This window comes from Phascolarctos cinereus, unplaced genomic scaffold (assembly GCF_003287225.1).
Source record: "Phascolarctos cinereus isolate Bilbo 61053 unplaced genomic scaffold, phaCin_HiC Scaffold_4;HRSCAF=312, whole genome shotgun sequence".
Taxonomy (NCBI): Eukaryota; Metazoa; Chordata; class Mammalia; order Diprotodontia; family Phascolarctidae; genus Phascolarctos; species Phascolarctos cinereus.
Genome location: NW_027555847.1, coordinates 677,919,481 through 677,944,639, shown reverse-complemented (window position 1 = coordinate 677,944,639; position 25,159 = coordinate 677,919,481). Strand labels below are relative to the sequence as shown.

The following is a 25,159-nucleotide window of genomic DNA, read 5'->3' as shown; positions in this document are numbered from 1 at the left end:
GTGATCTCTGATTCTTGGATATTTGGGTATGATGACATTTACCGGTTTTGTTTGAAAGTATTTTGTTTTGATCACGGCACATTATTTTAACTTGATACATGATTTCTGTACATTGGAGCTCCAAAAGTATGATTGTATAACCTGTATTCAGATTGCTTGCTGTCCCGGGGAGGGGAGAGGGGAGGAGGGGAAAGAGGGAAAAAAATTTGGAACTCAAAATCTTATAAGAACAAATGTTGAAAACTATCTTTACATATAATTGGAAAAAATAAACTACTATTAAGTGAAGAAAAAAAAAAAGAATGCTAGCGCTTGATCTGATCCTCTCTGACCTGACAGGCTCCATCGGTAATATTATTTTTGGTTCTGAATATCGGTTTTTAGAAGGAAAATCAACAACCCAAATGACCTGCAAAGTCAGTCTCCAAGATTGGGAGGGGACTGTATGTGAATCAGTTGAAAGATATTTCACCTGGAGAAGACTTGAGGTAATAGAAGGGGGATGTCCCAGTTGATTACAGATGTGTTGAAGGGCTTTGGGAGCTTGTGCAAAAGAGGCAGACTGACCATTGCTGGAAGCAGTCATCCTTTATTTTGTGCTGTTTGGTTCACATAAGGCCAAACTAGAGACAAGTCACCAAGTAATTATTAAGTACCTGCTATGTTCCCGGCACTGTGTTAAACCATGAGGATACAAAGAGAGAAAAAAAAGACCAGTCCCTACCCTAAAGGAGCTCACAGTATAATGGGGGAGACAGCATGCAAACAACTTAAAAATAAGATGTACAGGATAAATTGGAGATAATCAGTGGAGGAAAGGTATTAGTGTTCAGGAGGATGGAGAAAGGCTTCTTGCAGAAAGTGGGATTTTAGCTGAGACTTAAAGAAAGATAGAGAAGCCAGGAAGCGGAGACTATGAGAGGAAGGATTCCAGGCATGGGGAATAGCCAGTGAAAATGTGTGGAGAATGGAGGAGAAGGAGAAGGAATGCCTTGTTCATAGAACAGCAAAGAGGTCAGTCCGGTGTCATTGAATGACAGAGTATGTGGAGGGGAGTAAGGTGTAAGAAGACTGGAAAGGTAGGAGGGGGGCCAGCCCCTTCTTTCAAAGCCAAACAAAAGACTTCCTATTTGATCCTGGAGACTGTAAGGAGTCAATGGAGTTTGTTCTTCTTCCTCTAGACCCGCTGCTTCTTCCACTATGGCAGTAGGTTTTTCTTCAGGGCTGATAAATCTTCATCTTTTGGTGGAACCAGAAGTCATCGAGAGCCAAGTCTGATGAATAAGGTGGGTGGGGGGGGGGGAGGTTAAGAATAAGTTGTCCTGCATTTGGTTTCAGGCAAGGTATGACAATGAAGGAATGGGAAAAATAAGTAGCTTTGAAGAGGAAGTGGTAAACTTTACCTAAGTAATAGAATTTCTAAACAGGGATTATTGTTAGAATTGACCAAAAAGAAATCAGTGATTCTGGGAGAGAGGAAGTCATTAAATCAAAAGCAAAATTTAAAAAAAAAAACCAACAGAAGAAAATGTAAGATTCCTGATAGCAGTTCATCCAAAGCTTTTTATTTCTTTTTTAATCTCTTGCTTTATTTCTTCTAGGTATTCAATGTAGTCCTTGTAGAAAATCCATTTTTCCTTGTAAGTCTCTGCTTACTATTGTTCTCTTCCTTCTTTTGGGGTCCTCTGGATCTACAATAATTTTGCTGTTGGTTTGTCTTTGGTTTTACTTGTCTCTCCAGCTTTATTTTCTGAATTGGGACTTCATGCCAGTGCCAGGTTCTACCTTATGCTGCACTTTGAGAGGGATGGCTGCCCTTACTTTATTTTGCCGTAGCTCACCTGGGTTTCGGTGCTGACCTTTGTCTCCCTGGGATTAGACCCCATGGAAGTTCAGAGCCCTCTACAGGTTTCTCTAAAGGCAGAATGCTATGTACAAAAATATTTATAGCAGCTCTTTTTTTTTGTGGTGGCAAAGAATTGGAAATTGAAGGGGTGCCCATCAATTGGGGAATGGCTAAACAAATTGTGGTATATGAATGTAATGCTCCCAGAAATGATGAGCAGGCAGATTTCAGAACAACCTGGAAAGACTTGCATGAGCTGATTCTGAGTGAAGTGAACAGAACCTGGAGAACATTATACACAGTAACAGCCATGTTGTGTGATGATCAACTGTGATAGACTTAGCTCTTCTCAACAATACTGTGCTCCAAGACAATTCCTAAAGACTCATAACGGAAAATGCTATTCACATCCAGAGAAAGAACTATGGAGTCTGAATGCAGATTGAAGCATACTATTTTCACTTTTTTGTTTTTTTCTTTCTCATGGTTTTCCCCTTTTGTTCTGATTCTTCTTTCACAACATGACTAATGTGGAAATATATTTAGCATGATTGTACATGTATAACCTGTATTCAGATTGCTTGCTGTCTTGGGGAGGGGAGAAGGGAGAAGAGGAAAGAAGGAGAAAAATTTGGAACTCAAAATCTTATAAAAATGAATGTTGAAAACTATCTTTACATATAATTGGAAAAAACCAAAATACTATTAAGTGAAGGGGAAAAAAAAGGCAGGATGCTAGCTCTTGATTCGAGATGACGTGGTCTGAGCATTGGATCAGGGGCTTCCAAATCCCCCACCCTTGAGCTTTTTGACTAATACGGAGCTTTCTGAACACCCTGGGGCTTTCTCTTGGAGTCCTTCTCCTCTTCTGTCACTGACCACAGAGCTCTGTTTCTGGCCTGTGTGCCCACTGTGGGAGGCTACAGATTTGGTTGCCTGTGCATTGCTTCTTTGCTGGTGATCCTCTTGCCTCTGGGCTTCTGGTTGACTTCTGTGTAGTTCAGGAGTGGAAGAAATCACTTATTGTAGTTTCTCTCTGCATTTCTTGATCATTATTCATCCTGCTGCGAGTTTCAGGTTTTTGTTGTAGTAGGTATGTGGGAGCTTGCGGTCTGCCTCCTATTTAGGCAGCCATCTTGCCAAGAAGGCCAGCATTGTTTTGTTTTCACATCACATCCTCTCTTTTTTATTTGTCTAATTTGGTATTGATTTTTATCTTTTCTCTAACAAGTTGATGGTCTGACTGTATACATACAGCTGAATCAGAAATCACTTTCCATACCAGTAACCAGCCATTTCTTGTCCTTTAAGATAGATTTTGTGATGTTATTATTTGCTGTTTGCTATGTCTAACGCCTCCTGATTCTCTTTTTGAAGAAAATATTCTTAATGTATAAGTGTGGGGCTTCTTGTAGGCTATAGTTATTTGGCTCCTTTCATATTTTTTTTACTTTTTTTGTTGTCCTTCCCATGCCTACCTTTGCATGAAAATCACTGAATATTAAAGTATATGTTAATATAATTTGGAGAGCCTTTTAGAGTTCTTCCTAGAACTTTTCTGCCTTTTTATCTTATCTTTTTGTATCCTCTTGATAAATAAGCTGCATGGTGGTGGTGGGTGATGGTAGTGATGGTGGTGGGTAATGATAGTGATGGTGGTCGTGGTGCCAGCGGTGGCCTTTTTCTTATATTCCCCATGAGTACTGCAATGTAAGATGACCAAATAGCTTGAGAAATTATGTTTCTGGTTGGCTCTGATCACAATAAAACCAGCTCCACTAGCTCCTTTATTTAACCTTTCCAAGGGGAACTTGTGAACCATCCTTCCATATAGCTTTGACTTCCTTATATCTGCTGGTTTTATTTATAGTGAGAATGTCAATATTGATATGATTGAGTTCCTCCAGTAGTATGTTGACTCCAGATTTGCATACTCCCTCAAACACTTAGTAGCTTTGTGATCATGAGCAATTCACTTTATCTCCCCAAGCCTCTGTTTCTTCATCTGTAAAATTGTGATCATAATCCATGTACTACCTACCTCACAAGAGTGCTTGGGACTTTGCAAACATCCTGATGTCATTCAGATCTCATGTTTACATCAGCAGCTAAGCTTAGAGAAGGTCTACTTTCTGCCCACAATGGTTCCCAAGTCCTTAAGGAAGTCAACAAGAGAGGTCTGGTGGAGTTAGACCAGTGCAGGCCACCAGTGATTGAAATGCCTCATTTTTAAAGGAGACTGTTTTTGAGCCTTGTTTGTGAGCAGCCTGAGGCTGCACGCCGAGTGCACTGGCAGCATCTGTTTGTGAGGGAAATTGAGACAGTTTTGTTGATATACACAGTGTTGTGCCTTAGCAACCAAATCTGCATAGTGTCCAAGAATTGAACGTTCTGACTATGAAAGACTGATCACTGCCCATCTCTGAGTGCCCTGCTAGAGGCTGAGAAAGTAGAGGAAAAAAAAAAGAAATAAACCCTTTAATTCTGATGAAGAGTTATTGACCAGCTGGGGGGTGACCAGAATGACCACCTATCCATAAGTTACTAAAAACGTACAAAGATAAATTGAGTGGATTCTTAGGCTGGAAAAGAAAACTTGGGGAGTAGGCAGGAAGAATGTGATCCCTGTCTTCAAATACCTGGAGGTCTGTTGTTTAGAGGAAGGATTTGGCTTGGGCTCTGTGGTCTCAGACCCCAGAACTAAGTCAATGAAGAACAGGCACAGAGAGGCAGATTGGGGCTTTCCATTAGGAGCAGCTTCTAATTACGTTACAGCAGCCCTGTAATGGAAGGGATTGTCTTGATAGGTAATAAATGACCTGTCTTTAGAAATACTCCGATAGAAGCTTCATCATTGTCATGGGCTCTAGAGGGACATTCAGGCTTAAGGTGGGACTTTGACTAGAATACTCTGCATTTCCTTCCAGTAGCCATGCAACCATGTTTCTTGGGTAGACTGGTATATAAGTAACTCCCAGAAAGATCTCTAAGGTACTGTAAGCTGGGTGGCTGGGAAGCAGCATCTCTGGACTGGCAAGGAGAGCCGTGATGGCTGAGTAGTGAGGAGCCTGACCTGAAAGGAGAGCGTGCTACATGCTGCAAGGGGAGGGCATGATGTTCTTGGGGTTCAAGAAGAGTGAATGTGACTTGACAACAAGTGAGAGAGATGGAAATTAAGTGAAGAGTCCATTCCTTATTGAATGGAGGGGTGGGGAAATGTTTAGAGGGGGCAGGGAGATTGCCTTAGAAATGTCTTTTGGTCTGATTAATATACATTAATCTGCATGGCCATGTACACAGGACACAGGTTTGTGTATTGTGTGTGTGCTTTTTAAGAGATATGCAGTGCTTTCAAGCAAAATGTCTCCTCTGTCTTTGGACTTCTGTCAGGGAAGCTTGACTTAGGCTGTCATTAAAGAGATTGTTTCTCCTGTATCAAAGGGATTTTGATGAAAAATCAGATTTTGCCTTGTTCTGTTGTATCTGCCTTTGGCAGTGGGAAGAAATGGCTCCCTGAGGCTGAAGGGCCTTCTTTGTAATAGTCCTTGCTTGCATCTTGCATCCATTCAACAATATCCATGTTATACAAAGGAGGCCATGCTCTTACAGGGTGGTGTACATATGGGGATCTAGCCCTTGGCATTTTCTGTCCTGCCTGAGACTAACAGTTGCTACCTCTGTCCTCAGTTTGCTTCTAACCTTTACATTCGATTTCTGCAACGAGATGAAAGAGAGCGCCATTTTTTAGGATATTGAAATTTAAGCGGTCTCAGGAGGAACTGCAAAGCTAGGATATGTGAATTTGGACTAAAAGGTCTCAAGAATATCTCCCTTGCTTGCACCCCATATTTATCATCATGTAAATAGTCAGTCCAGTAACTGAACCAGTTTAATGAATTAGACTCATAGAGTGTAAGAGCCATCAGGGAACTTAATAGATAGAACATAAGATGTCAAATCTAGCAGGAGCCTTTGAGCTTAGAATGAGCATCAGAGGTGGAGGGGACTTGGGAAGATAAACTGAAGAGTGGGCGGGACTTTGGGGACCATCTCATCCAGCCCCATTTTACAAAGGAGGAGACTGAGCCCCCCAAAGGGGCCAGGAGCCCCCTGTGAACCAGTGACAGAGCCAGGATCAGAACCCAGAGGTTTTGCCACCTACTTTTCTCCTCCTTTCAGGATGCTGCCCCTTAGTTGTAGCATGTTTGTTTGTTTTTTAAACGGCCTTTCCAGTCAGGTTAAGTTGACTGTTTTTTTTTAAATCTTACATTTTATCTGGGGTGTGTTTGGGGACTTGAGCCCTTTTGCTGTTTGTTGCAGCTGCAGTGTGTTTCTTCCTTTTAGTTACAGTTACAGAAAACACAGTATCTCCAGCTGGGACAGAGCCGAGGCCAGTACTATGGAGGGTCCCTGCCCAATGTGAATCAGATTGGAAGCAGCTCCATGGACTTGCCCTTCCAGGTGAGTGTCCTTTCCTGCTTCTGCTATTTGAGGGAGTTAGCCTCTGCTCTCAACTCCACTCCACCAAGGGACTGGAAAAGTCGACCCCTTGCCCATTGATAGCCTCCTTAACCCAGGTTGACTGCTGTCTGGTGAGCAGTGCCAATCTGTTATGTGTCTGTATCAAATGGTGTGCACTAAGAGACACTTTAGGCTTCGGGGGTCTCCAGATGATTGCCAAAGCCTCCTTCTTGGGGGACAGGAGGAAAAAGAGTGCGGCCAGGCAGAGGCTGTCTCTGCTCTGGCTAAGACTCCCTGGATCCTCCTCGGGTCTTTCCCCTGTCAACAGAATCCATGGTGAGAATGCTATTTGAACAAGAGTGTTTCAGCAGCCACTACACCTGTTGGTCAGCTTCTACCAGCAGCAGTAACTGTTTGGGGACTTTGGAACTTGGCTTCTTTTTTCTTGACTAATCCACAAGCCCTGTAATTCTCAGCAGAAACACCCAGCAGCCTGACCCCACTTCTCTGCAAATATTTCTTGGCAGCTCCCTCTAGTGAAGTCTCTTGTTACTAAGATGTCATTGCCCTAACAAATTATTCTACAGAGCATGTTCTAGCACCTTGCTGTCTGTGTTAGAGATAATTAAAGATAAATTCCATTCACCAAAACAAAGGAGGAGCCTGTTTTCAGATCCAGCAACCTGGGTCTCACTCATTCCTTCTTTTACTGACTTGTAGATGGAGGTGATGTATGTGTTGGGGGACTAGTGTGAAAACTGGGCCTCGGCCTGGGGTCCTGTTTGAGAACGTTTTGGGCTGTGCTTGGACAGAGGCATGACTAATTAGAAAATAAGCTGTTCCTTTTATGAGCCATACCTTTTTCATTGCTGAAAAATGGTTTCAGCATATACAGTCTGGGTCTTTGGGTCTTCAGAGTTAGCAGTCCATAGTAACAGGCTAAGCAGAAAGCTGTGGATAAGGCCCAGCTCAGAAACTCTCAGCCTTTTCCCCATGAGGAGCTCTTGATCTAGTTCCAAATGACCTGTTTCCCCTCATTCCTCACCCCCGGGTAACTTCATGTGCATAATCATTTACTTATATATGTTGATGTTTTCACTCTGCTGTATGCATTTGAATTAAATCATTTTGATTTCCTTAAAATGATTTTTCTTGATTTCCCTTCCTACCTATCCCTTACCCCAGCAAATTTCCTTCCTGACTTTTACTGTGCTTCTTAGCGTTCTTCTTGCCAGTCACCATTTCGTTCCCTGAGAAAGCAAGCATTTTTATAAAACTACTGAATGTTGCCTGGCCAGAAACCCCGGGTTGAGGCTTTCTGCTAGGGCATCCATGGTGCCACACAGTTATCTCTTTTGCAGGGGGTTGGCTACCTTCCCCTTGTGAGCCATAGCCAAAGGGTTGGGAAAAGCTGTGTGCAGTGATTAGCAGGTGGGGAGGGGCAGGGATACAGGTCCTTGGGTGTGCCCAAAGTGGGGAGGAGGGTGGATGAGTGGGATCTCTGAATGTTTCGGTTCTTTGCATTTGCAGCGCAGCGGAATTCTTGGAGAGACCTTGGGAGCAGCTCCTGTCTCTTTGGTAAACGTGTATTGAGGCTGGTGCCAATACGTATTTGGGACTGGCTTGAGATTCCCTGAGCAGATACGTATTTGGACACTCCCTGTTCTCTCTCTCTTGGTATGCGCCCTGTTTGGTTGACGCACCCTTACAGCTCCCAAAGAGTTGTTCTGGTCTGTCAAATGAAAATGGATTTGCTCCGCATCCCAATTTTGAAAAATGCATATTGTTTAGTTGATAGACTCTTTGGACCTAATGGTAGTCTGTCCCACAGTCCCTGCTTCCTTGATGGACAGCAGCAGCTCTTTCTGAGCTGTTTTAGCCCGTGGTTTAATCAGACAGCATCTAAGCATGTGCACCATGTCGGCATGTTTTTCTTTTAAAAAAAAGTCTTGGAGAAGAACTAAATCTCTTCTAGTTAACCTGGGAAGAATATAGCAGCAGTTACAGGGTGACAGTCGCAACTTCCCTCTTCTCCCTGAGGCTTTCTCCCATGTCTGCTCCTCTTGTGCCTAGGATTGAATGAGTGGTTTTAGTTTAAAGGAAACTGGGACTCTTGTAATCTAGTTTGTCGTGAACTCCCGGTGAAAAAATGTCCTGGATCCTGACCTTACAAGTCAAACCAGAGAGTGCCCATCCTTCTGGAACCCCTAAAAAGCAACTGGACATTTTCCCTGGAGAGGCAGGTAGGGAGTTGGGAGGGCAGCACATAGGCATTCCAACTGCTCCCAAATTCTTCACTGTGCTGCATTACAGTCAGAGACATAAATAAGAGGGGACGGAGTGTTCCTTTGGGGCTCTGCTTTATTAAAAGTACAGAAGAGGTGTGTTAGGAGGGATGATGGGGCAGAGGCACAGTCAGAATTAGCTAAATATAAAAAGATCAGGTCTGCAGAGAAAGAACAAAACCTTTATTTGTGATGGAGAATAGAAATCTAAATTATTGTTACAAAATGGGAGCAGTGTTTTATTAGTGAAATAGATTCTTGCCTACAGTTTTGAAAAAGCACATAGAGCCTAAAGTCAAGCGAGATGGTGGAAGAGAGTGGATTTGTGTTATCCAGGCCTCAAATGAAGGTAGCCCATTTAAGATTTCCAGATCTCCAGGTAGAGACCAGGGCCTCCTCTGCTGTCTTTGCTTGGCATGGCGATAGGAAGTACACATCATGTTACCTAATAGTAAGGAGCAGTTGGAGAGGAGGAAGAGGCCACTGTGTGCTTATGTCCCTTGGCTAGATATTATGACGGTGACCAGGAGATACATCAGAAGATCACACGTCCATGCTTGGAAAAACTCACTGGGCTGAGAGTCTATTGCCAGTTGCCAGGACCCCAGCCCTGGGGCAAGATGCCAGGGGTTGCACAACTGACAGACATCTAGGACCCTCTAATCTCGGTCAGTTGGAAGTAGGATGCTGGGGAAAAAAAAGAAGTAGGGCACTGGGGACAGAGATTGAGGGGCAACCTTTAGCCCAACTGCATTCAAAAAGAAAAACGTCAGCAAAATATACAGTTTAGGAATTTAGGCTTTGAACTTCCTCTGAAGAGCCTTGGACTTCACCCAGAGCCTGCGAGCTGCAGATATCAGCTGACCACTCACAGCACAAAGAGTTTTGTGCCTTGTCAGGGACAAGAGAATACCGTGGTTATGGGTGGGGAGGGGAGAGGAGACAGAAGGGAGAAGTTGGGGCCAGAGAGAGAGATGCCAGAAAAAGGGAGAGCGACTCACCAAGGAGTTACCCTGGCAGAAGGTGTTGAAATCATTTGGGCCCCGTTTGCATTTCTCTTTGCCCCTCTTGCTGCCAACCCTAGGGTAGCACTCTACAGCTGGCTCCATCTGGATGCTCCATCTGGATGCACGCTGCCCCGTGCATGCTTCCTGCACCCGGTCCAGCCCAGCCCAGCCCTGCCCTGTCCTGCCCTGCCTTGCCCCGCCCTACCTTTTTTTCCTATCCTTTTCCACGCACCAGCTCTCAGCAGATTCCTGGGCAACTTTCTATTTCTTCTATTTCTATCATTTCAAGTATGTTCAAAGGGTTTGAGGGCCTTAGAGGGTTGAAGAAATGATGGATGTGGAAGGAGATTGGACCTCATCTGTTTCCCTCTTTCTGCTTGGGGATGCATTCTGCTCAAGGGCCCTTTGGGTATCTCCTGAATTTGATCCAGACCAAAAGAGGCTGGACATGGCTTTTAAAGGGTTGGGGTCGAGATGGGGGGGGGGTAAGAAAGGGAACTGTGAAGGAAAATTGAATTCCCTCGTTCAGCTAAACAGGGTGGAGGGAGTCTTGCTCCTCTCTGGCTTCTGTAGCCGGTAACTGTCACATGGGTTTCTCTTTCTCTGTTTCCTCTCCCCTACTCCCTTTCCAGACTCCTTTTCAGTCATCGGGCCTGGATACCAGCCGGACAACTCGGCATCATGGTCTAGTGGACAGAGTATATCGGGACCGCAACCGCCTTGGGTCTCCTCACAGGCGCCCTTTGTCGGTGGATAAACATGGACGGCAGATATCCTTTTCCCTGGAGAGTTGGGGGGGCAAGCAGCCAGCCAAGGTGCCATTGTGGAACCTGACAATGAAAGGGCTGGGAGAGTCTGTTCTATAGAATAGACTATCAAATCTGGAAGAACCTTGGAACATTTGAGAGTGAAAGAATCTTAGAGCACAGAATGCCAGTGCTGGAAGGGGCCTTAGTGCATAGGTTAGTGGTACCAAAGGGGCTGTTAGAAACCATTTTACACAGGAGCAGCTGAAGCCAAAGAAGAGGGGGCAGTTAGTAGTGACAAGGACAGACCTCGTCTTGAAGATGTGGGACCAGCTCTTTGCCCTGCCCCTCTTTCTGGGTTGGCTTCCCCTGACCAGGAGCTCCCCATCCTTGCTGTAGTGTGAGCAACATTAGAGTCTGAGGTTTGGGCGTCTGCACCTGAGGCACGAGAAGCTCTTTCTCCTGGAGCTGTTGGAGCTTTACAGCCAGTCAGGAGCAGCCCTAAGTGCTGGCTGGGACAGAACTCTTCTGCCTGGGGGACGGTGCCGGCAGGCTGAGTTCAGAACTGGGGAGGAGGTGAAGACCCTTAGGAAGGAGTCAGCTGAACCCAGACTCCCCGCTGCTCCGGCCCCACATTTCATGACCACATTCCCCTTGCCTGGAAAGGCAGCAGCCCACACGTGTGTGTTCACAGGAGGAGAGTGCTGAGTGGTAGGCGGAACCGAGTTGTACCACCAGGGAAAACATACTGTAGTGGTGGATAGGGAGAAAGGGCACAGAGCCAAATCGAGAGGGCCGGGAGGAAGATGCCTCCGCGTTACAGCAGCTCCCACCATTTCCCAGCTGGGTACAAAGGGATGTATAAGCCTGTTTGGGATGGAGGGGCCCGCTACTCAGTCCACTCTCTTCACTTCATGCCTTTTCTTGTTAATTCACCGTTCTCGACTAAGCCTGCCTTGCCGAGGATATGATTTTCTGTCCTTTTGGCTGAAAACATATTGGATCAGACTGGGAAAGCGAAAGCTATCCCTGGGGGGTCGAGTTGCCGCTAAGCATGGGCTATTTGGTTGTTTTCCCCTTAAATCATCAAATCACGTGGACAGCTGTCCATATGGGACCGTCTATCTGTCACCTCCATCAGATACAAGCTGGAGAAGGTTAGTGCATAACATATGTGTGTTAGGGTCCGATTCAGGCCCAGGGCCCCAGCAGGGTGATAGCGTGTGTTCAGGGAGTCACTGACTCCACAGCTCGCGCTCTGAGTCTCTTGGTCCTGATCTCTTATCAGGTTGATGATTCGCCATCCTAGCAGCCATTTGTGGGCGCTGGCATGTGCAGGCTTCATTTATTTCGTTTTGCCTGATTGGTTGATTGTTGAGCATCCAGAAGCCCCTTTTTGGTGGCTCTTGACTCTGAGCCTGTTTCCTTGGGCCTTTTCTGAGGAATCCGTGAGCAGCCTCCTCTCTGCCGTTTGGGAGGGCTGTTGAAACGCTGCTTATGAGGTGATGATTCTGGGAAGTAGTGTGCGGTGGTCCCTGACACCCTGTCCCCAGGAGGAAGGACTGAGCGACATCACACGGATCCTAATCGCTGAGGCTGGTCACCAGGGTGTTTCTGTACTGAGACTGTTGCACTTGCTTCCTAGTGTTTACTGGTGTCATTTCATCTTCTAAGTATTTTATACATTTGGTCAGGAGGTGATGTCATCCCTGAGCTAAAATTGAGATACAAGGAGGCTTATTGTTAGCCATACCGAGAAATCTGAAGGGGTCACAGAAGTGTGTGTGTGTGTCTCTGTATATGGGTATGTGTGTGAGAAAGAGACAGTCATTCCCTTCTTTCCCCCTCCCCCTTCCAGTTCTGGTGTCTGCTTTAAGATAGAGAGAAATAGAGGTAGCTAGGTAGCACAGTGGATAGAGTACAGGCCCTGGAGTCAGGAGAACCTGAGTTCAAATCCGGCTCAGACACAGGATACTCTCACTAGCTGTGTGACCCTGGGCAAGTCACTTGACCCCAATTGCCTCACCGAAAGGAAAAAAAAAAAAGATAGAGAGGTATAGATATGGTGGTTTGGGAGAGACTCTCCTTAGGGCTTCATCAAAGGAAGTGGCCCCAGCCAGTGATTCAAGCAGCTCATTTACAGATGAGGAACTGAGGCAAACAGGGTTAAGACACTTAACTTACTAGCTGTGTGACCTTGGCTTGGGCAAAGCACTTAACCCTGTTACAGGGTCATGGAGAGTCAGACATGACAAGAAAATAGTCAGACCTATGCTTTAGGAAGACTCACTTGACAGCCGAGTTGAGGATGACCTAGAGAGGGGAGAGACTTGTGATAGACGGACCAAGCAGCAGTTCTTGCCCTAGTCTAGGTAGGAGGTGCCTGCTTTGGACTTATGGCAGTGGCAGAGGAGAGAAGGGGCTGTATGCCAGAGAAGGTGCCCACTGTTTGATGAGAGGGGGAGAGTGTAAGCAGTGTGAGGGACCGGGAGGATAGTGCTGCCCTCTGCAGCAAGGGGGAAGTTCCAGAGGGGAGAGTTTTAGGACTGGGGGGAAAGATCGTGAGGTCAGTCCCAGGGTGCAGTGTGCAGAAGACCATTGGACATGTGGACCTGGACCTCGGCAGCGAGGTTAGGACTGCCTAAGTAATCAGAGGATCATCAGCACAGGATGCCCATGAACTCCATGGGAGCTGATGAGATCACCACAGGGAGAAGAGAAGAGGGCCCAGGAAAGAGCCCCCTTTGCAGCCAGACTGGCCTGTCGCCTCTGGGCCTGTGCATGGGCAGTGGGACGTGCAGATCTTCCTTGTCTCTGCTTCTTGGCATTTCCAGCTTCCTTCAAGTGTCCGATCCGGTGCCACCCTCCAATACGTGGCTTTTCCGGAATCTTCCAGGGGTTAGTGCCCTCTCCTCCAAGAATTTTTCTCTGTATATTTTGCATGTGTTTTTCCTCCATGGTAGAATGTGATCTTTTGGAGGACGATGACTGTTGTGTCCCCAGTTCAGGGCTGGGCATGTTGTAGGAGTTTAAGAAGAGTGTGTTGAATGGACTTGAAATCTGGCCCCGATGTTTATACTTCAGTTCAGTAGGGTCGTAGATGGGGTTAGGGTTGGCAGAGCAGGGAAGGGAGAGGGTCAGTAAAACAAGAGCCCTGCTAGTTCATCCTCTTTGAAGCTGGGGAAGCTAACAGCTTGTCTCATCTTCTGCCAGGACCAATTCTGACTCTGCCCTCCACCAGAGCACCATGACACCTGCTCAACAAGACGCCTTTGCAGGAGGCTCCCAAGACATCCAGCAGAAAAGAGGTAAATGCGAGTCAGCAGAGGGCCCCGTGCGCAAGCCCAGGAATCCCGCCTGCTTAGTTAGTCTGAAACCTGGCGGACTTGCAGTTTGATAGATAGTTGTGCCATTAAGGAAGAAACATTTGCCGTTCTTTGCTATTAGTTACAATGTATGTGTAAATATATAGGTTGATTTTTCCAGATTAAAGCATGAACAAGAACCCCACTCTGTTGGGGGAGTTTTTATTTTTTTAGTGTAGTTTTATTCCTGTGTGTCAGAAAAGGGTGAGAATTTTAAGAGAAGCGTTCATTATAGAAACAAGATTATTATAAACTATTTTGTAATGAGGAAGACAAATAAGTACTTTGGAAAGGCAGAAGGTATAATGAAAAGAACATTGGGTGGGCTCGAGGTCAGAAGACTTAGGTTCAAGTTCCAGCTGCCACAGTTATTAGATGTGTGACCCTAGGCAAGTCACGTTGTCCCCTCTGTGCAGTTTCCTTGTCTATAAAATGGGGGCATAGGGCTTTTGTCACCAGAGTGCTTTGTGCATTGTGGAACACTCTAGAAATGTGAACCTTGTTATTACTGTCCTCAGCAGTTTAGGGACCCGTGCTCTTGTCTTTGTGAATGTTTCCTCTCCCAGCACCGATTGCAGCCCCTCTGCCTTAGCAGATGGAATTCGTTTGGTTTAATCCTCTTTGAAATGACCTGTGGTGATCCTTCGAGAATCCGCAGCTTGTTTCTGGTCTGATACTCAATGCCTTTCCTGCTCGATGGCACCTATTAGAGCTTGGTCTTTGGTAGCATAGTCCCATTAATACACCACAATGAGATATCAAAGGAGGGCAATTTTTTTTGCATATGAAAGCTGTTAATTATTTTTATTATGTACAGTTATTAAATGTTTTATTACCTTTACTTTTAAATTATAATTTTATTTTTTTCTCAGTTACACATAAATACATTTTTTACATTCATTTTTAAAAATTTTGAGTTCTAAATTCTCTCCATTCCTCCCTCCACTATCCTTGAGAAGGCAAGCAGTTTGGCATAGATCATATACATGCAGTCGTACAAAACATTTCCATATTAGCCGTGTTGCAAAAGAAAATGCAAACCAAAAAAGCCAAGAATCATAAAGAAAGTAAAAAAAGTATGCTTCAGGCTGCATTTAGACAAAGGAGGATTTTTGTGAAGGTGATGGCTGTTGTTCTTACTAGTATCATTATCATTATGACTATTATTATTTCATTCGCATAGGAGGTTCCATTAGAAACTATCCTGGGATAAATTGCTAGGTTGCTATTGTTCTTTTCCATTCAGTATTTTCCAGGCTTCTGAATAGGTGGCTAAAATGCCTGCTTTCCGTAGTTGAATAAAAACATCAGGCTATGAGCTTATTCTCCGGAGGCTGGCGGGAGAGGACTGGGGGGTGTTACAGCACTTCACCCTTTGCCTGCAGCTTTGTGTCTTTTTGTGTCTGCTCTCTCACTCTTGCTATTGGGAAAGCTCTTTGTTCCATGGAAGCTGAAGACCCAGGATTGGGGATGGTGAGAGCTATTAACATCCTTCTTCTTAAGTTCTGTAGTCTGTGACCGTGATCTGGCTCTAGTAGGAATTAATGGTCATAATCTTCAGGAATTTTTGAGGTCTCTGTTTGTAGTTATTGGTCAGACTGTGAAAGGCAGTGAGTTTCTCGTGTATAATCCTAGCCACCAGGCCACGTCTTTTGAAATATTTGGTAGGTGCTAAATTTTTATGGCATTATCATTGTTGTTGTTGTATTACCTTTTCTTGTTATTACTTTTTTATGTTGGCATCTGCTGTTAACCAGTGAGTTTTCTTTGACTTGTTTCCCTAGAACAAGACAGAATATTGTAAGGTGTATATATTATTGGTATATATATGTATAATAAGCTACAATATGTATTATATGTTATATATTGTAAATATTACAACCCCACATATTTCTGAAGTTATATTGATCCTTTTTTTGTATCACATTCATTTCTGGATTTGCCTTTTCTCCTCCCTTCTCTGTGGGCTTTTCCTTGTAAGAAAGCAAAGCAAACTTTTTCAAAAAGTTAAGCAGAGTCATCCAGTGCAATGAGTAGATCTGACAGTATGTGCGGTATTCCCTATCCAGAGTCTCCCCCCTCTCCTGAAAGGAGGGAGGTGTCGTTTGTCATCTGTTCTCTGGGACCAAGATTAATCATCACATTTATTCAGGGTTCAACTTTATTTCAGTTTTTTTTGAACATTGTTATGTTTATTATTATAATTTATCAACTGACGTCTGTTGATTTAGAGGCAGCTAGGTGGTTCAGTGGATAGAGCAGTGGGCCTGGAGTGAAGAGGACTTGAGTTCAGATCTGGCCTTACTAGTTCTGTGACCCTAGGCAAATTGCTCAACCTTTATTTTCCTCAGTTAAAGGAGATAATAATAACACCTACCTCCCAGAATTGTATTGGGGATAAAATGAGATCGTATTTGTAAAATGCTTAGTGCAGGGCCTGGCACACAGTAGGTGCTATCTAAATGCATATTCCATCCCCTCCTTCAGTTCCTACCATGTGTCAGTCAGCAAACATTTATTAAGTGCCTGCTGTGTGCCAGGCACTGTGCTAAGCTCCGGGGCTACAAAGAAAGGCAAAAGACAGTCCCTGCCATAAGGAGGAGACAGCCTGTAAACAATGATGTGCAGACAAGAGATGCACAGGGTAAACTGGAGGTGATTGACAAAGGGAAGTCTTCTTGTAGAACTGTGCTAGGTGTAGGAATGTGGAGTCCTAAGTGGAACAGTCCCTGCCCTCCAGAAACCTACAACATGTGTAACATACACACAGACAAGAATATGCCCCAATACAAGGTAGTTCCAAGGGGGAGGATTAGGGAAGGCCCCCTGGAGAAGGTGGCCCACGGCTGAGCCTGGAAGGAGGCAGAGGTGAGGGTGGACTCATTTCAAGCATGGGGGACAGCCAGCCTGTGCAAGGGTGACCTGTGTGAGGATCAGCACAATGGCCTGGGTGGCTGGACTGTAGGGAGCGGGATAAGGCTGGAAAGGGAAGGTGGAATGAATGATCAGAGCTGTGATTTAGGAGATCCCTTTGGCAGCTGTATAGAGACTGGTTTGGGGCAGGAGAGACTTGAGGCAGGCAGACCCAACAGTAGGCTGCTGCAGCAATGGAAGTGAGAAGGACCTGGACCAGGGTGGCGGCAGGGTGAATGAAGAAAAAGATGTGGTTGGGGGAGAAGTGATGAGCTCTAGTTACTCTTGGATCAGCGAGGCAAAGGAGAGGGAGGAGTCCAGGATGGCCCTGGTGTTGCTGATCTTGGTGACTGGGAGAGTAGTGGATCCTTCAGAGGAAAGAGAAATTGGGGGGTCGGGTATGGGTTTGGGGAGAAGTAGGAGGTGATCTGGGACCTGCTGAGTTTGAGATAACTAATGTGTATCCAGTTTGCAATGTTCAGTTTAATGTTCAGGCATTTGGTAATGTGGCCGTGAAGCTTAGAAGAGAGGTAAGGGCTTGGGGCCATCAGCGTAGAGACAGCAGTTGACCCTGTGCGATTGGATGAGGTCACCGTGAGAGGGTGTAAAGAGAAGAGGAGAGAGCCTAGGACAGAACCTTGGGGTGCCTCCACAGTAGGGGTTGGGGTATAGAGGATGATGATCGGAGAAGAACTAGACAGGTAAGAAGAAAACCAAGAGCACTTTGCAAAAACCTGGAGACGGTATCTAAAAAGGAATCAGTAGTAGTAGGCTGCAGAGGGGTCAAGAAGGATGAGGACTGGGAAGGCCATTGGATTTGCCTGTTAGGACCATTGGGAACTTTGGAGAAAGCTTCTCGGATGATCCTCCCGTTCTGCATCATTTGGGGTTTTACTTGGTGTGTGTTAAGTACAGAATTTTTAAAAATGGAAAAATTTCTGAAGCTTTGGAGAGAGCGCTGATAAATGAGTTTAGAAGTCATACTGCAAAGAGGGGAAAGTAGAGGCAATGAGTGCAGACAGCTTTTTCTGTGAGTTTGGCTATAGGCGGGGTAGAGGATATAGGAGGCTATAGGATGTTAGCTTGAGGCGATGATGGGCCTTTGGGAAGATTTTTTTTGGGGGGTGAGGCAATTGGTGTTAAGCCCAGGGTCACACAGCTAGTAAGTAGCAGGTGTCTGGTCTGAGGCCGGATTTGAACTCAGGTCCTTCTGACTCCAGGCCTGGTGCTCTATCCACCTAACTGTCCCCAGGAAGATTTTTTTTTTCCAGGAGAATGAAGACTTGGGAGCAGAAGAGCCTGTAGATAGGGAGAGATTGGGCAGTTCATACAAGCCTTCCTAGGTTTCTCTAAATTCTTTCACTTCATCATTTATTAGAGGACAATGCTGTTTTGTTACATTCATATACCACAGTTTGTTTAGCCATTCCCCAAATTGGTGGACCCCACTTTGTTTCCTGTTTTATGAAGGAAAGAAGGAAGGAAGGAAGCAAGTGTTTATTAAACACCTCCTATATATTGGGTGCTAAGTACTTTACAGATAATCATCTCATTTGATCATTGCAATAACCCTGGTCCTATTTATGACCCACATTTTACATTTGAGGAAACTGAGGCTGACAGAGGTAAAGTGACTTACCCAGGATCACACAGCTAATAAGTTGTGTCTGAGGCTAGATTTGAACTCAGGTCTTTTTGACTCCAGTCCTAGCACTCTACCCACTGTGCACATTTAGCTGCCCCCTATTACAAAAAGTGCTATGATGAATGCTTCCCTTTAGGCACTGCTAGGTCCAAGTAGTAAACGATTTGGTGACTTTTTTCCCATAATTCCACACTGCTTTCTAGACATCTGCAGTGAATCAGTGCACAGGACTCCTTATAGCCCTTCGCTACTGGCTAGTTCTGTTTTGTATCCTCTTTTCCAGTTTGATCCAGATTTCTCATTTCATAAATGAGATAAGTTTAGGGGACCTGTGTAAGGTCACACAGCTGGGAATGAGCCAAAACCGGCTCCTCCTTCAGTCTTTAGACTCTCAGGCCCAGCCCCTTGCGGCTTCAGGGCTTTGCTTCTGAGATACCAGGATCCAAGAAGTCTTCGTCCCATTCCTCGGAAGCCATGTCTAGGCTTCTCTCCTTCTGTTGTTTATGCACAGAGTCAGCCTGCCAGGAGTAGGAGGTTCTCGTAGGAGGGGGCTGGAAGTGGGGTTCCCCCCTAATCCATGAAAGGAAGCAGCTAGGCTTGTAGCAAACATCAGATTTCAAGAGGTAGGAATTTCCCCTTTACTCTCACCCCATTTCTCGTCACACTTGCCTGGCGTCAGGGTCAGTTCCAAGGGTTCTAAAGGTAAATAGCACATCTGGCCTACCAGATGTTCAGCCTCTATCCCGGGTTAGCTTGGGCTCAACAGCAAATAAAACATACACAGATCTCCCAGACTCAAGGACTCAATATTTTCCATCTTTTTTGATACACATTAGTTTCTGTGGGGTTTTTGTACCAGATCCTTTTGTGGAATTTTTTTCTTGCCCAAAGGAGTTACTGTTGTTTCAGTAATTACAGTATATCCATAATCTGAATAAGAACAATATCTACTGCTGTAGGTAAGATTTGTAAGTAATGCCCCCAGACAGTTTATTAACAGTTTTTGTCTCATGTTCCTTCTTTTTTTCTCCCCTCCTCCCCACTCCTTCAACCCCAGTCTTACTGTTGACAGTCCCAGGAATGGAGGAAGCCGCCTCTGAGACAGACAAAAACCTCTCGAAACAAGTGTGGGACTCTAAAAAGGTAAGAATTTATGAGATTCTGAGATTTGGGAAACAGAACTTTCTCATGAAGCCTAGTGTGTCGCCTCTACACGGGAGAGGAAAGCTAGAAATGCTGCTGGGGAGAGTGACCCGTGGGCCCCAGAGGGATCTGTGCATCAATTTCAGGGGATCCCTGGACTTGAATGGGAAAAAAAGACACCTTTATTTCAGTAAGTATTGTTTCCTTTTGTTACCTTCTGTGTTTTATTTTCTGCATTTAAAAACGTGGCTCTGAGAAGGGCACCGTAGACTTCGCCAGACCTACCGCCCAAGGGGTCCAGGACCCCAGGACTAGACCGACATCTGAAGGACTCAGAAGCAGAAAGAGCTGTCTAGCAGGGGAGGGCGCTATCCGGCAAAGTGATGAGTTGCCTCTCTTTGCAGGTGTGCACGCAGAAGCTAAACTGTGCCTTGTCAGAGATGTTGTAGAGAGGGTCACGAGATAAAGTGGGAGTTCCCTAAGAGATCTCTGCAGTGATTTTACATAGCAGGGACTGCTGTTGGAGGGGACACCCTCCCCCTGCCTCCCTGGCTCCAATGTAGGGAGAGAAGGAGACAGAAGCGTTGGCTGCGGTCGTTGAGAACTGCTTCCTGGAGAAAGTGAGGCCTTGAAGGACAGGCAGAATTTGGATCAGAAGAAAAGGAGAAGGCCTTATAGAAAAGTCGGCCCCTTGTTATGTTGTGTGGTGCATGTCAGGTCCAGGGCCCAGGCCAAGCTGGGTGCCCAGGGTGTGCTCTGATAAAGACTTGGAGATTGTTTCCTCATCTCTCAGGTGTGAGCTTTGTTCCGAACAGTCTCTAGTACTGATGCCCAGCCTTCCCAAGGATCTAGGGGAGGAAAGGGGCCATAGCAGCTTCCAGCCGGGGTAAACTGCTTGGAAGGGTCTGAATGGCTGGAGGAGGCCTTAGCTGCTTAGGAGGACCAGCTCATGAGGGCTGTTCATAACCCACGTCATCGTGAGCACGCTTGGAGAGAAGGTTGATAGGAAAGCAAAGCCAGGGTGAGCCAAGTAGGACAAACAGAATCCTGCCTAGGGGCAAACTAGTTTAGCTGCTTTTTAAGAGCAGAGTTTGTAAAGTTTGCTGGTCTCAAATGGGCTCATTGTTTTATTCCTTCTATATTCAAATAATTGCTCAATTATTCCATCAGCAAGCATTTACTGAGGGAGAGCCTGTCACGTGCCAGGCTCTGTAGTAGGTGCTGGGAATACAGAGACAGAAATGGACTAGTCCCTGTCCTCAAGAAGCATATAAGAATATGCATACAAGAATATGCAAAATGAATAAATAAATACAAAACAGTGAAGCTAATTTGGAGATGAGGTATTGGCAGCCAGAGAGATCAAGGAGGGCCTTATGGAAGAGGTGGTTTTTGAGCTCAACTTTGAAGGAAGCTACAGCTTCTCAGAGACAGGTGAGGAGGGAGAACATCCCGGCCCGGACGACAGACTGAGCAGGGCAGAGAGGCGGGAGAGGGAAGGCCTCAGGTGAGGAACAGAAGGAAGGCCAGTGTGGCCAGCCTGGAGGAGTATGTCACGGGGCTGCCAGGGGGGAGCTGGCATGCGACTGTGAAGGAGGAGAGACTTGAGACAGGAAGGCCACAGGGAGACTCATCTCATGGTCCAGGGGTGAGGTGAGGAGGTTCATCTGAGAACTGCTGCAGTGGTAGAGGCAGCGAGAACCGGCAGCTGATTGGGCATGTGGGACAGAGAATCAAGGGTGACTCTCAGGTGGCTGGCTGAGATAACCAGAAGGACGATGGTACCCTCCGCAAAAGAAGAAGGTTTGGATGAGTTTGGACAAGCTTGAGGGCATGGGGCAGAGGAAGACAGTGAGTTCTTGTTGGACACGTGCTGAGTTGATGATGCCAACAGGGCATCCGGTTTGTAATGCCTACAAGCAGTTGATGATGTGGGCCTAGAGCTTAGAAGAGAGCCTAGGGCTAGATATACAGATCTGGGAGTCGTCTGCTGAGAGGTGAGAGCTGAGGAGGTCCCTGGAGGAGTGTGTGAAGAGAGAAAAGGACCTGTGAGCAAGCCTTTGTATTCACCCACAGTTAAAGGGCAGGATGTGGATAATTATCCAGCCAAGGGCAGTGAGGAAGATTTGGACAGGTAGGAGATGAACCCAGAAAGACCCACAAAAGAGAGAAGATCCAGGAGGAGAGACTGGTCAGCAGTTGCAAGGCTGTAGAGGTCAAAAAGAATGAATGAGGACTCAGAACAGGCCATTGCATCTGGCAATTAGGACGTCATTGGGCACTTTGGAGAGAGCAGCTTCCAAAGCCAGACTACAGAATTTAGAAGCTAGTCAGAGGAGGGGAAGTGGAGACACGAAATGTTGGCAGCATTTCCTAGGATTTTTGTCTCTGAAGGAGTGTAGAGGGACATAGGGGATGGCATAGCTTTAAGGAGTTTTCAGAATGGGTGAGGCGTCTACATGTTTGTAGGCAGAGGAGAGTGAACTTACAGTTAAGGAAAGATTAAAGACAAGAGAGAAGGAAAAGTGATTGTGGGGCATCTGGCGAGGTATGTAACTTGGTATGGGTGTTATTGTTAGCCTTCTCTTGAAGACTGCTGAATTAACTCTGCACCTAACAGGGTTGGACCTTCATCAGTGCTTGTGGATGGATTGATGCCTACTCCAACCCCCAGCAGAAGAAGGGATCATGACGTATTTATTCTGTATCCCTTAGCACAGATCCTGCATTTAGGAGGAGCTTCAGATATGTTAATAAATTGTTTTATGAGCAATTTCTTGAGGAAAACATCAACCCAAAAGAGCAAGGAAAACAGAGAAATGAGAGAGAAGAGCAGTTTGGTGAATTTCAGTTCCCAGTCAAATCCACTAGCTTTTGGCCTTGAAAATCATTCATTGTGTCCCCCAGCCTCTTGGGTCTCACCATCAGCACTGTAGTTCTGACACTGGGGTCAGTTAAATCATAGAGGAGCCATAGTTGATCCATTCTTTTCTTTGGAGGTTGACTTATGTTTAGTTTATAAGGATCGGAGCATGTACCACCAGAGAGCACTGGGGAGGGACGGCTCGGGGGTGTTGGGGTGGGGGTGGAGGCTGAGGAACGGACCATGGGGGAGCAACTGTGTCGAGACTCAGAATACTCAGCTCCAATGTTAAAACACAGGCTGCAGTTCTTGCTTTGCTATGGGAATCAATTCAATCTGTTGTTGATTTCTGGCTGGTTTTGGTGTTTTGTTTTTTTAAAGCTTGAGGTGTTTGAGTAGTACCGGCAAAATCAACTATTATTAACACAACTCTGGCCTATGAGAATATCTCCCCAAGCATTTGGGGGAGGACACTGGTTTCTCCCTCGAACTATTCACAGTTGAAACAGGATTTCTGGTTGCTTTGAGGAGAGTTGTTTCTGAGTTAGGAGTGTTCCCAAAAGTGCCCCAGCATCACTTCTCTGAGGCTTGGGAGCCCAGGGCTTCTTCTGCCAGACATCAGTGCCCCAGCTTCCTCCCTGGACGCCAGGAGGGATCACCGCCCAGTGTGACAGTCTTGTCAGAGAGATCTAAGCCACTACCAGCCAGGCTGTAGTTTACAGCATTGAGAAGCAGCCTGGTATAGGGGGAAAGATACCCAGCCTCTCTAGATCCTAGCTGCTGTTATCTGTCAGCCCCCAAGTCATTGGGACATAACGCTTTCTTTTTCAAGGAGTTCAACACAGTCTTCCTCTCCACTCCAACCCTTATACCTGGGTACATCAGTATACATGTTTCTGCTCCCCCCCCCCAAACACCCTGCCTCCTAGCTCATCAGCCTCTCAGCTTCCATGACCTTCTCTTTCACTCTGATCAGACACACAGATTATCATACCCTCAATTTCATTATCACCTGATAACTGCTCATACTCTGTAAACTCTGAATTGCTTTTCTTGATCCTCCCATCTCACTTGCCTGTCGGCCTCAGTCCTCCTAACCTTCTCTTTGTCCTCAGGGTGACTTTCGGTCATACTCTCCCTCCCTCCCCCCTCTCCTGGCCTCCCTTGCCAGTATTAGCCCTCTCAATCTTGTGCTGTCCTCTATCCCTTGACGCCCTGGCCTCCTTACCCATGTAGCTGTCATACCTTTCTAGACTGCAGTCCCGGTTGCCCGCCACCATCTGCCTTTTCCTTTCTATTCCTTTGCTGCAGAACCAAAGGGCGTGACGTGGTCTACTATAGACAGACATTTGCTTCTGTGCTCTCGGCCCACTTCTGCTGCTTATCAGCCAGGGGACTGCATTACTTAGGTCTCTGGACTTCAGTTTTCTCATAGGAAGGATGAGAGCATTGGACTAGATGACTTCTAGGGTACCTTTCTGCTCTTAAATCTGTGCTCTATGAAAATGAACCTCTACTGGACCCTCACTGTTGCAGGGCAATCCTTTTACTCTTCCTTCATCAGCTCCATCACACTCCCTACAGTATCTGTTCTAAACCTTCTCTTCTTTTCTCAGGCCCCTTACAACACCCCCTCATTCTCAGCAGAGGACCTGGCTTCATACTTTATCAAGAAAATAGAAGCTGTCTGTTCTGAGCTCTCCCTCCTGCCTCTTCTCTCTTCTTTTGCTTTAGGCCTGGAGGAGGACGTGGCCACGCTCCTGGCTGAGGCCAGCCACTTTCTTCCATCCTCTCCCCATTGCTCCAGAAGCCAGCCCCTTCCTTCATCCCTCATCTCTCTCAAACTTCAGTGTCTCTTATCTATGGAATCCTTCCCTGCTAGCTAAAGCCACGCCCATATCTGCCCCAGCCTAAAACAGCCCCTCAGACTGTTGTCCTGTATCTTTCCTTTCTTTCGTGCTCAGACTTTTCCACGTGTGGCTTCATTTCCTCACCTCCCACTCACTTCTCGGCCCCTTGCAATCTGGCTTCTAAGTCTACTCCTCTCCTGAAAAGGCTGTTTTCCCAGGTCACCAACCATGTCCTGCCCTTGACTCCAGCGCTCTTTTCTCCCCCTTCTTCCTCACTGCTGCATCTCGACTTGTTGATGAGTCCCTTTCTAGGTATACTGTCCTCCTGCTCCTGGTTCTCCTCCTCCCCATCTTCGTTCCCAGCCTCCTTTGCTGTACTACTGGCCATGTCCCTCCTTCAGTGTAGGTGCTGTCCTGAATGTCTGGGACACATCTGAAAATGTCCCTAGGGGAGCTGCCCTCTTCCAGATTTGCTTATTTCTGTGGAGGATGCCAAAATTCCTCCCAGTCACCTAGCTTCTCAGTTTTCTTTGACTCTTTGCTCTTCCAGTCAGTTACCAGTTACCAGTTCTGGCCACCACCCTGGCCCAAGTCCTCACCAAGTCTCCCCTAGGCTAGAGACCCCCCCCATCATACAGCCTGCAGTCTGTTCCTGTGCAACTGCCAAACTGCTATTCCTAAAGCGTCGCTCTAACCATGTCACTTCTCTGCTCTAGAAGCTTTAATGGCTCCCTGTTTTCCAGGAAAAACTAAAAACTCCTCTGTCAGGCACCAAAGGCCCTTCACAGTCTGTCTGCGGCCTGCATTTCCAGCCTGATTCCACATTGCTCCCCCTTGCATACTTTCCATTCCATCCACACTGGCCCATTTGATGTTTCCTATGAGTGACATCCCATCTCTGCCTCTGGGCCTGTGCACAGGCCGTCCCCTATGCTAGAATACCCTCCCTCCCCTCTCCCTCTTGGAATCCCTCGGCTCACGTGCCTCTTGCCGACAAGGCCTTTTCTCACTCCCTCTTATGTTTCCTCACTTGGT

The 25,159-nt window shown here is 46.2% G+C and overlaps 1 protein-coding gene across 7 annotated transcripts in view; it reads left to right on the top strand.

Annotated features, from left to right (window-relative positions):
- Positions 1-25,159, top strand: part of CRTC1 (CREB regulated transcription coactivator 1) — a 123,800-nt gene that overhangs the window by 71,500 nt on the left and 27,141 nt on the right. For 4 of the 7 annotated variants that reach the window (XM_021008932.2, XM_021008930.2, XM_021008929.2 and 1 more), the window contains exons 2-7: positions 6,191-6,307; positions 7,838-7,885; positions 10,232-10,369; positions 11,441-11,502; positions 13,559-13,653; positions 19,326-19,411. In XM_021008932.2, the coding sequence (XP_020864591.1) occupies positions 6,191-6,307; positions 7,838-7,885; positions 10,232-10,369; positions 11,441-11,502; positions 13,559-13,653; positions 19,326-19,411 (546 nt within the window). Of the gene's footprint in view, positions 1-1,220; positions 1,287-6,190; positions 6,308-7,837; positions 7,886-10,231; positions 10,370-11,440; positions 11,503-13,558; positions 13,654-19,325; positions 19,412-25,159 lie in introns of those variants that run through there. The other 3 variants (XM_021008931.2, XM_021008928.2, XM_078154148.1) reach the window with 2 other exon arrangements.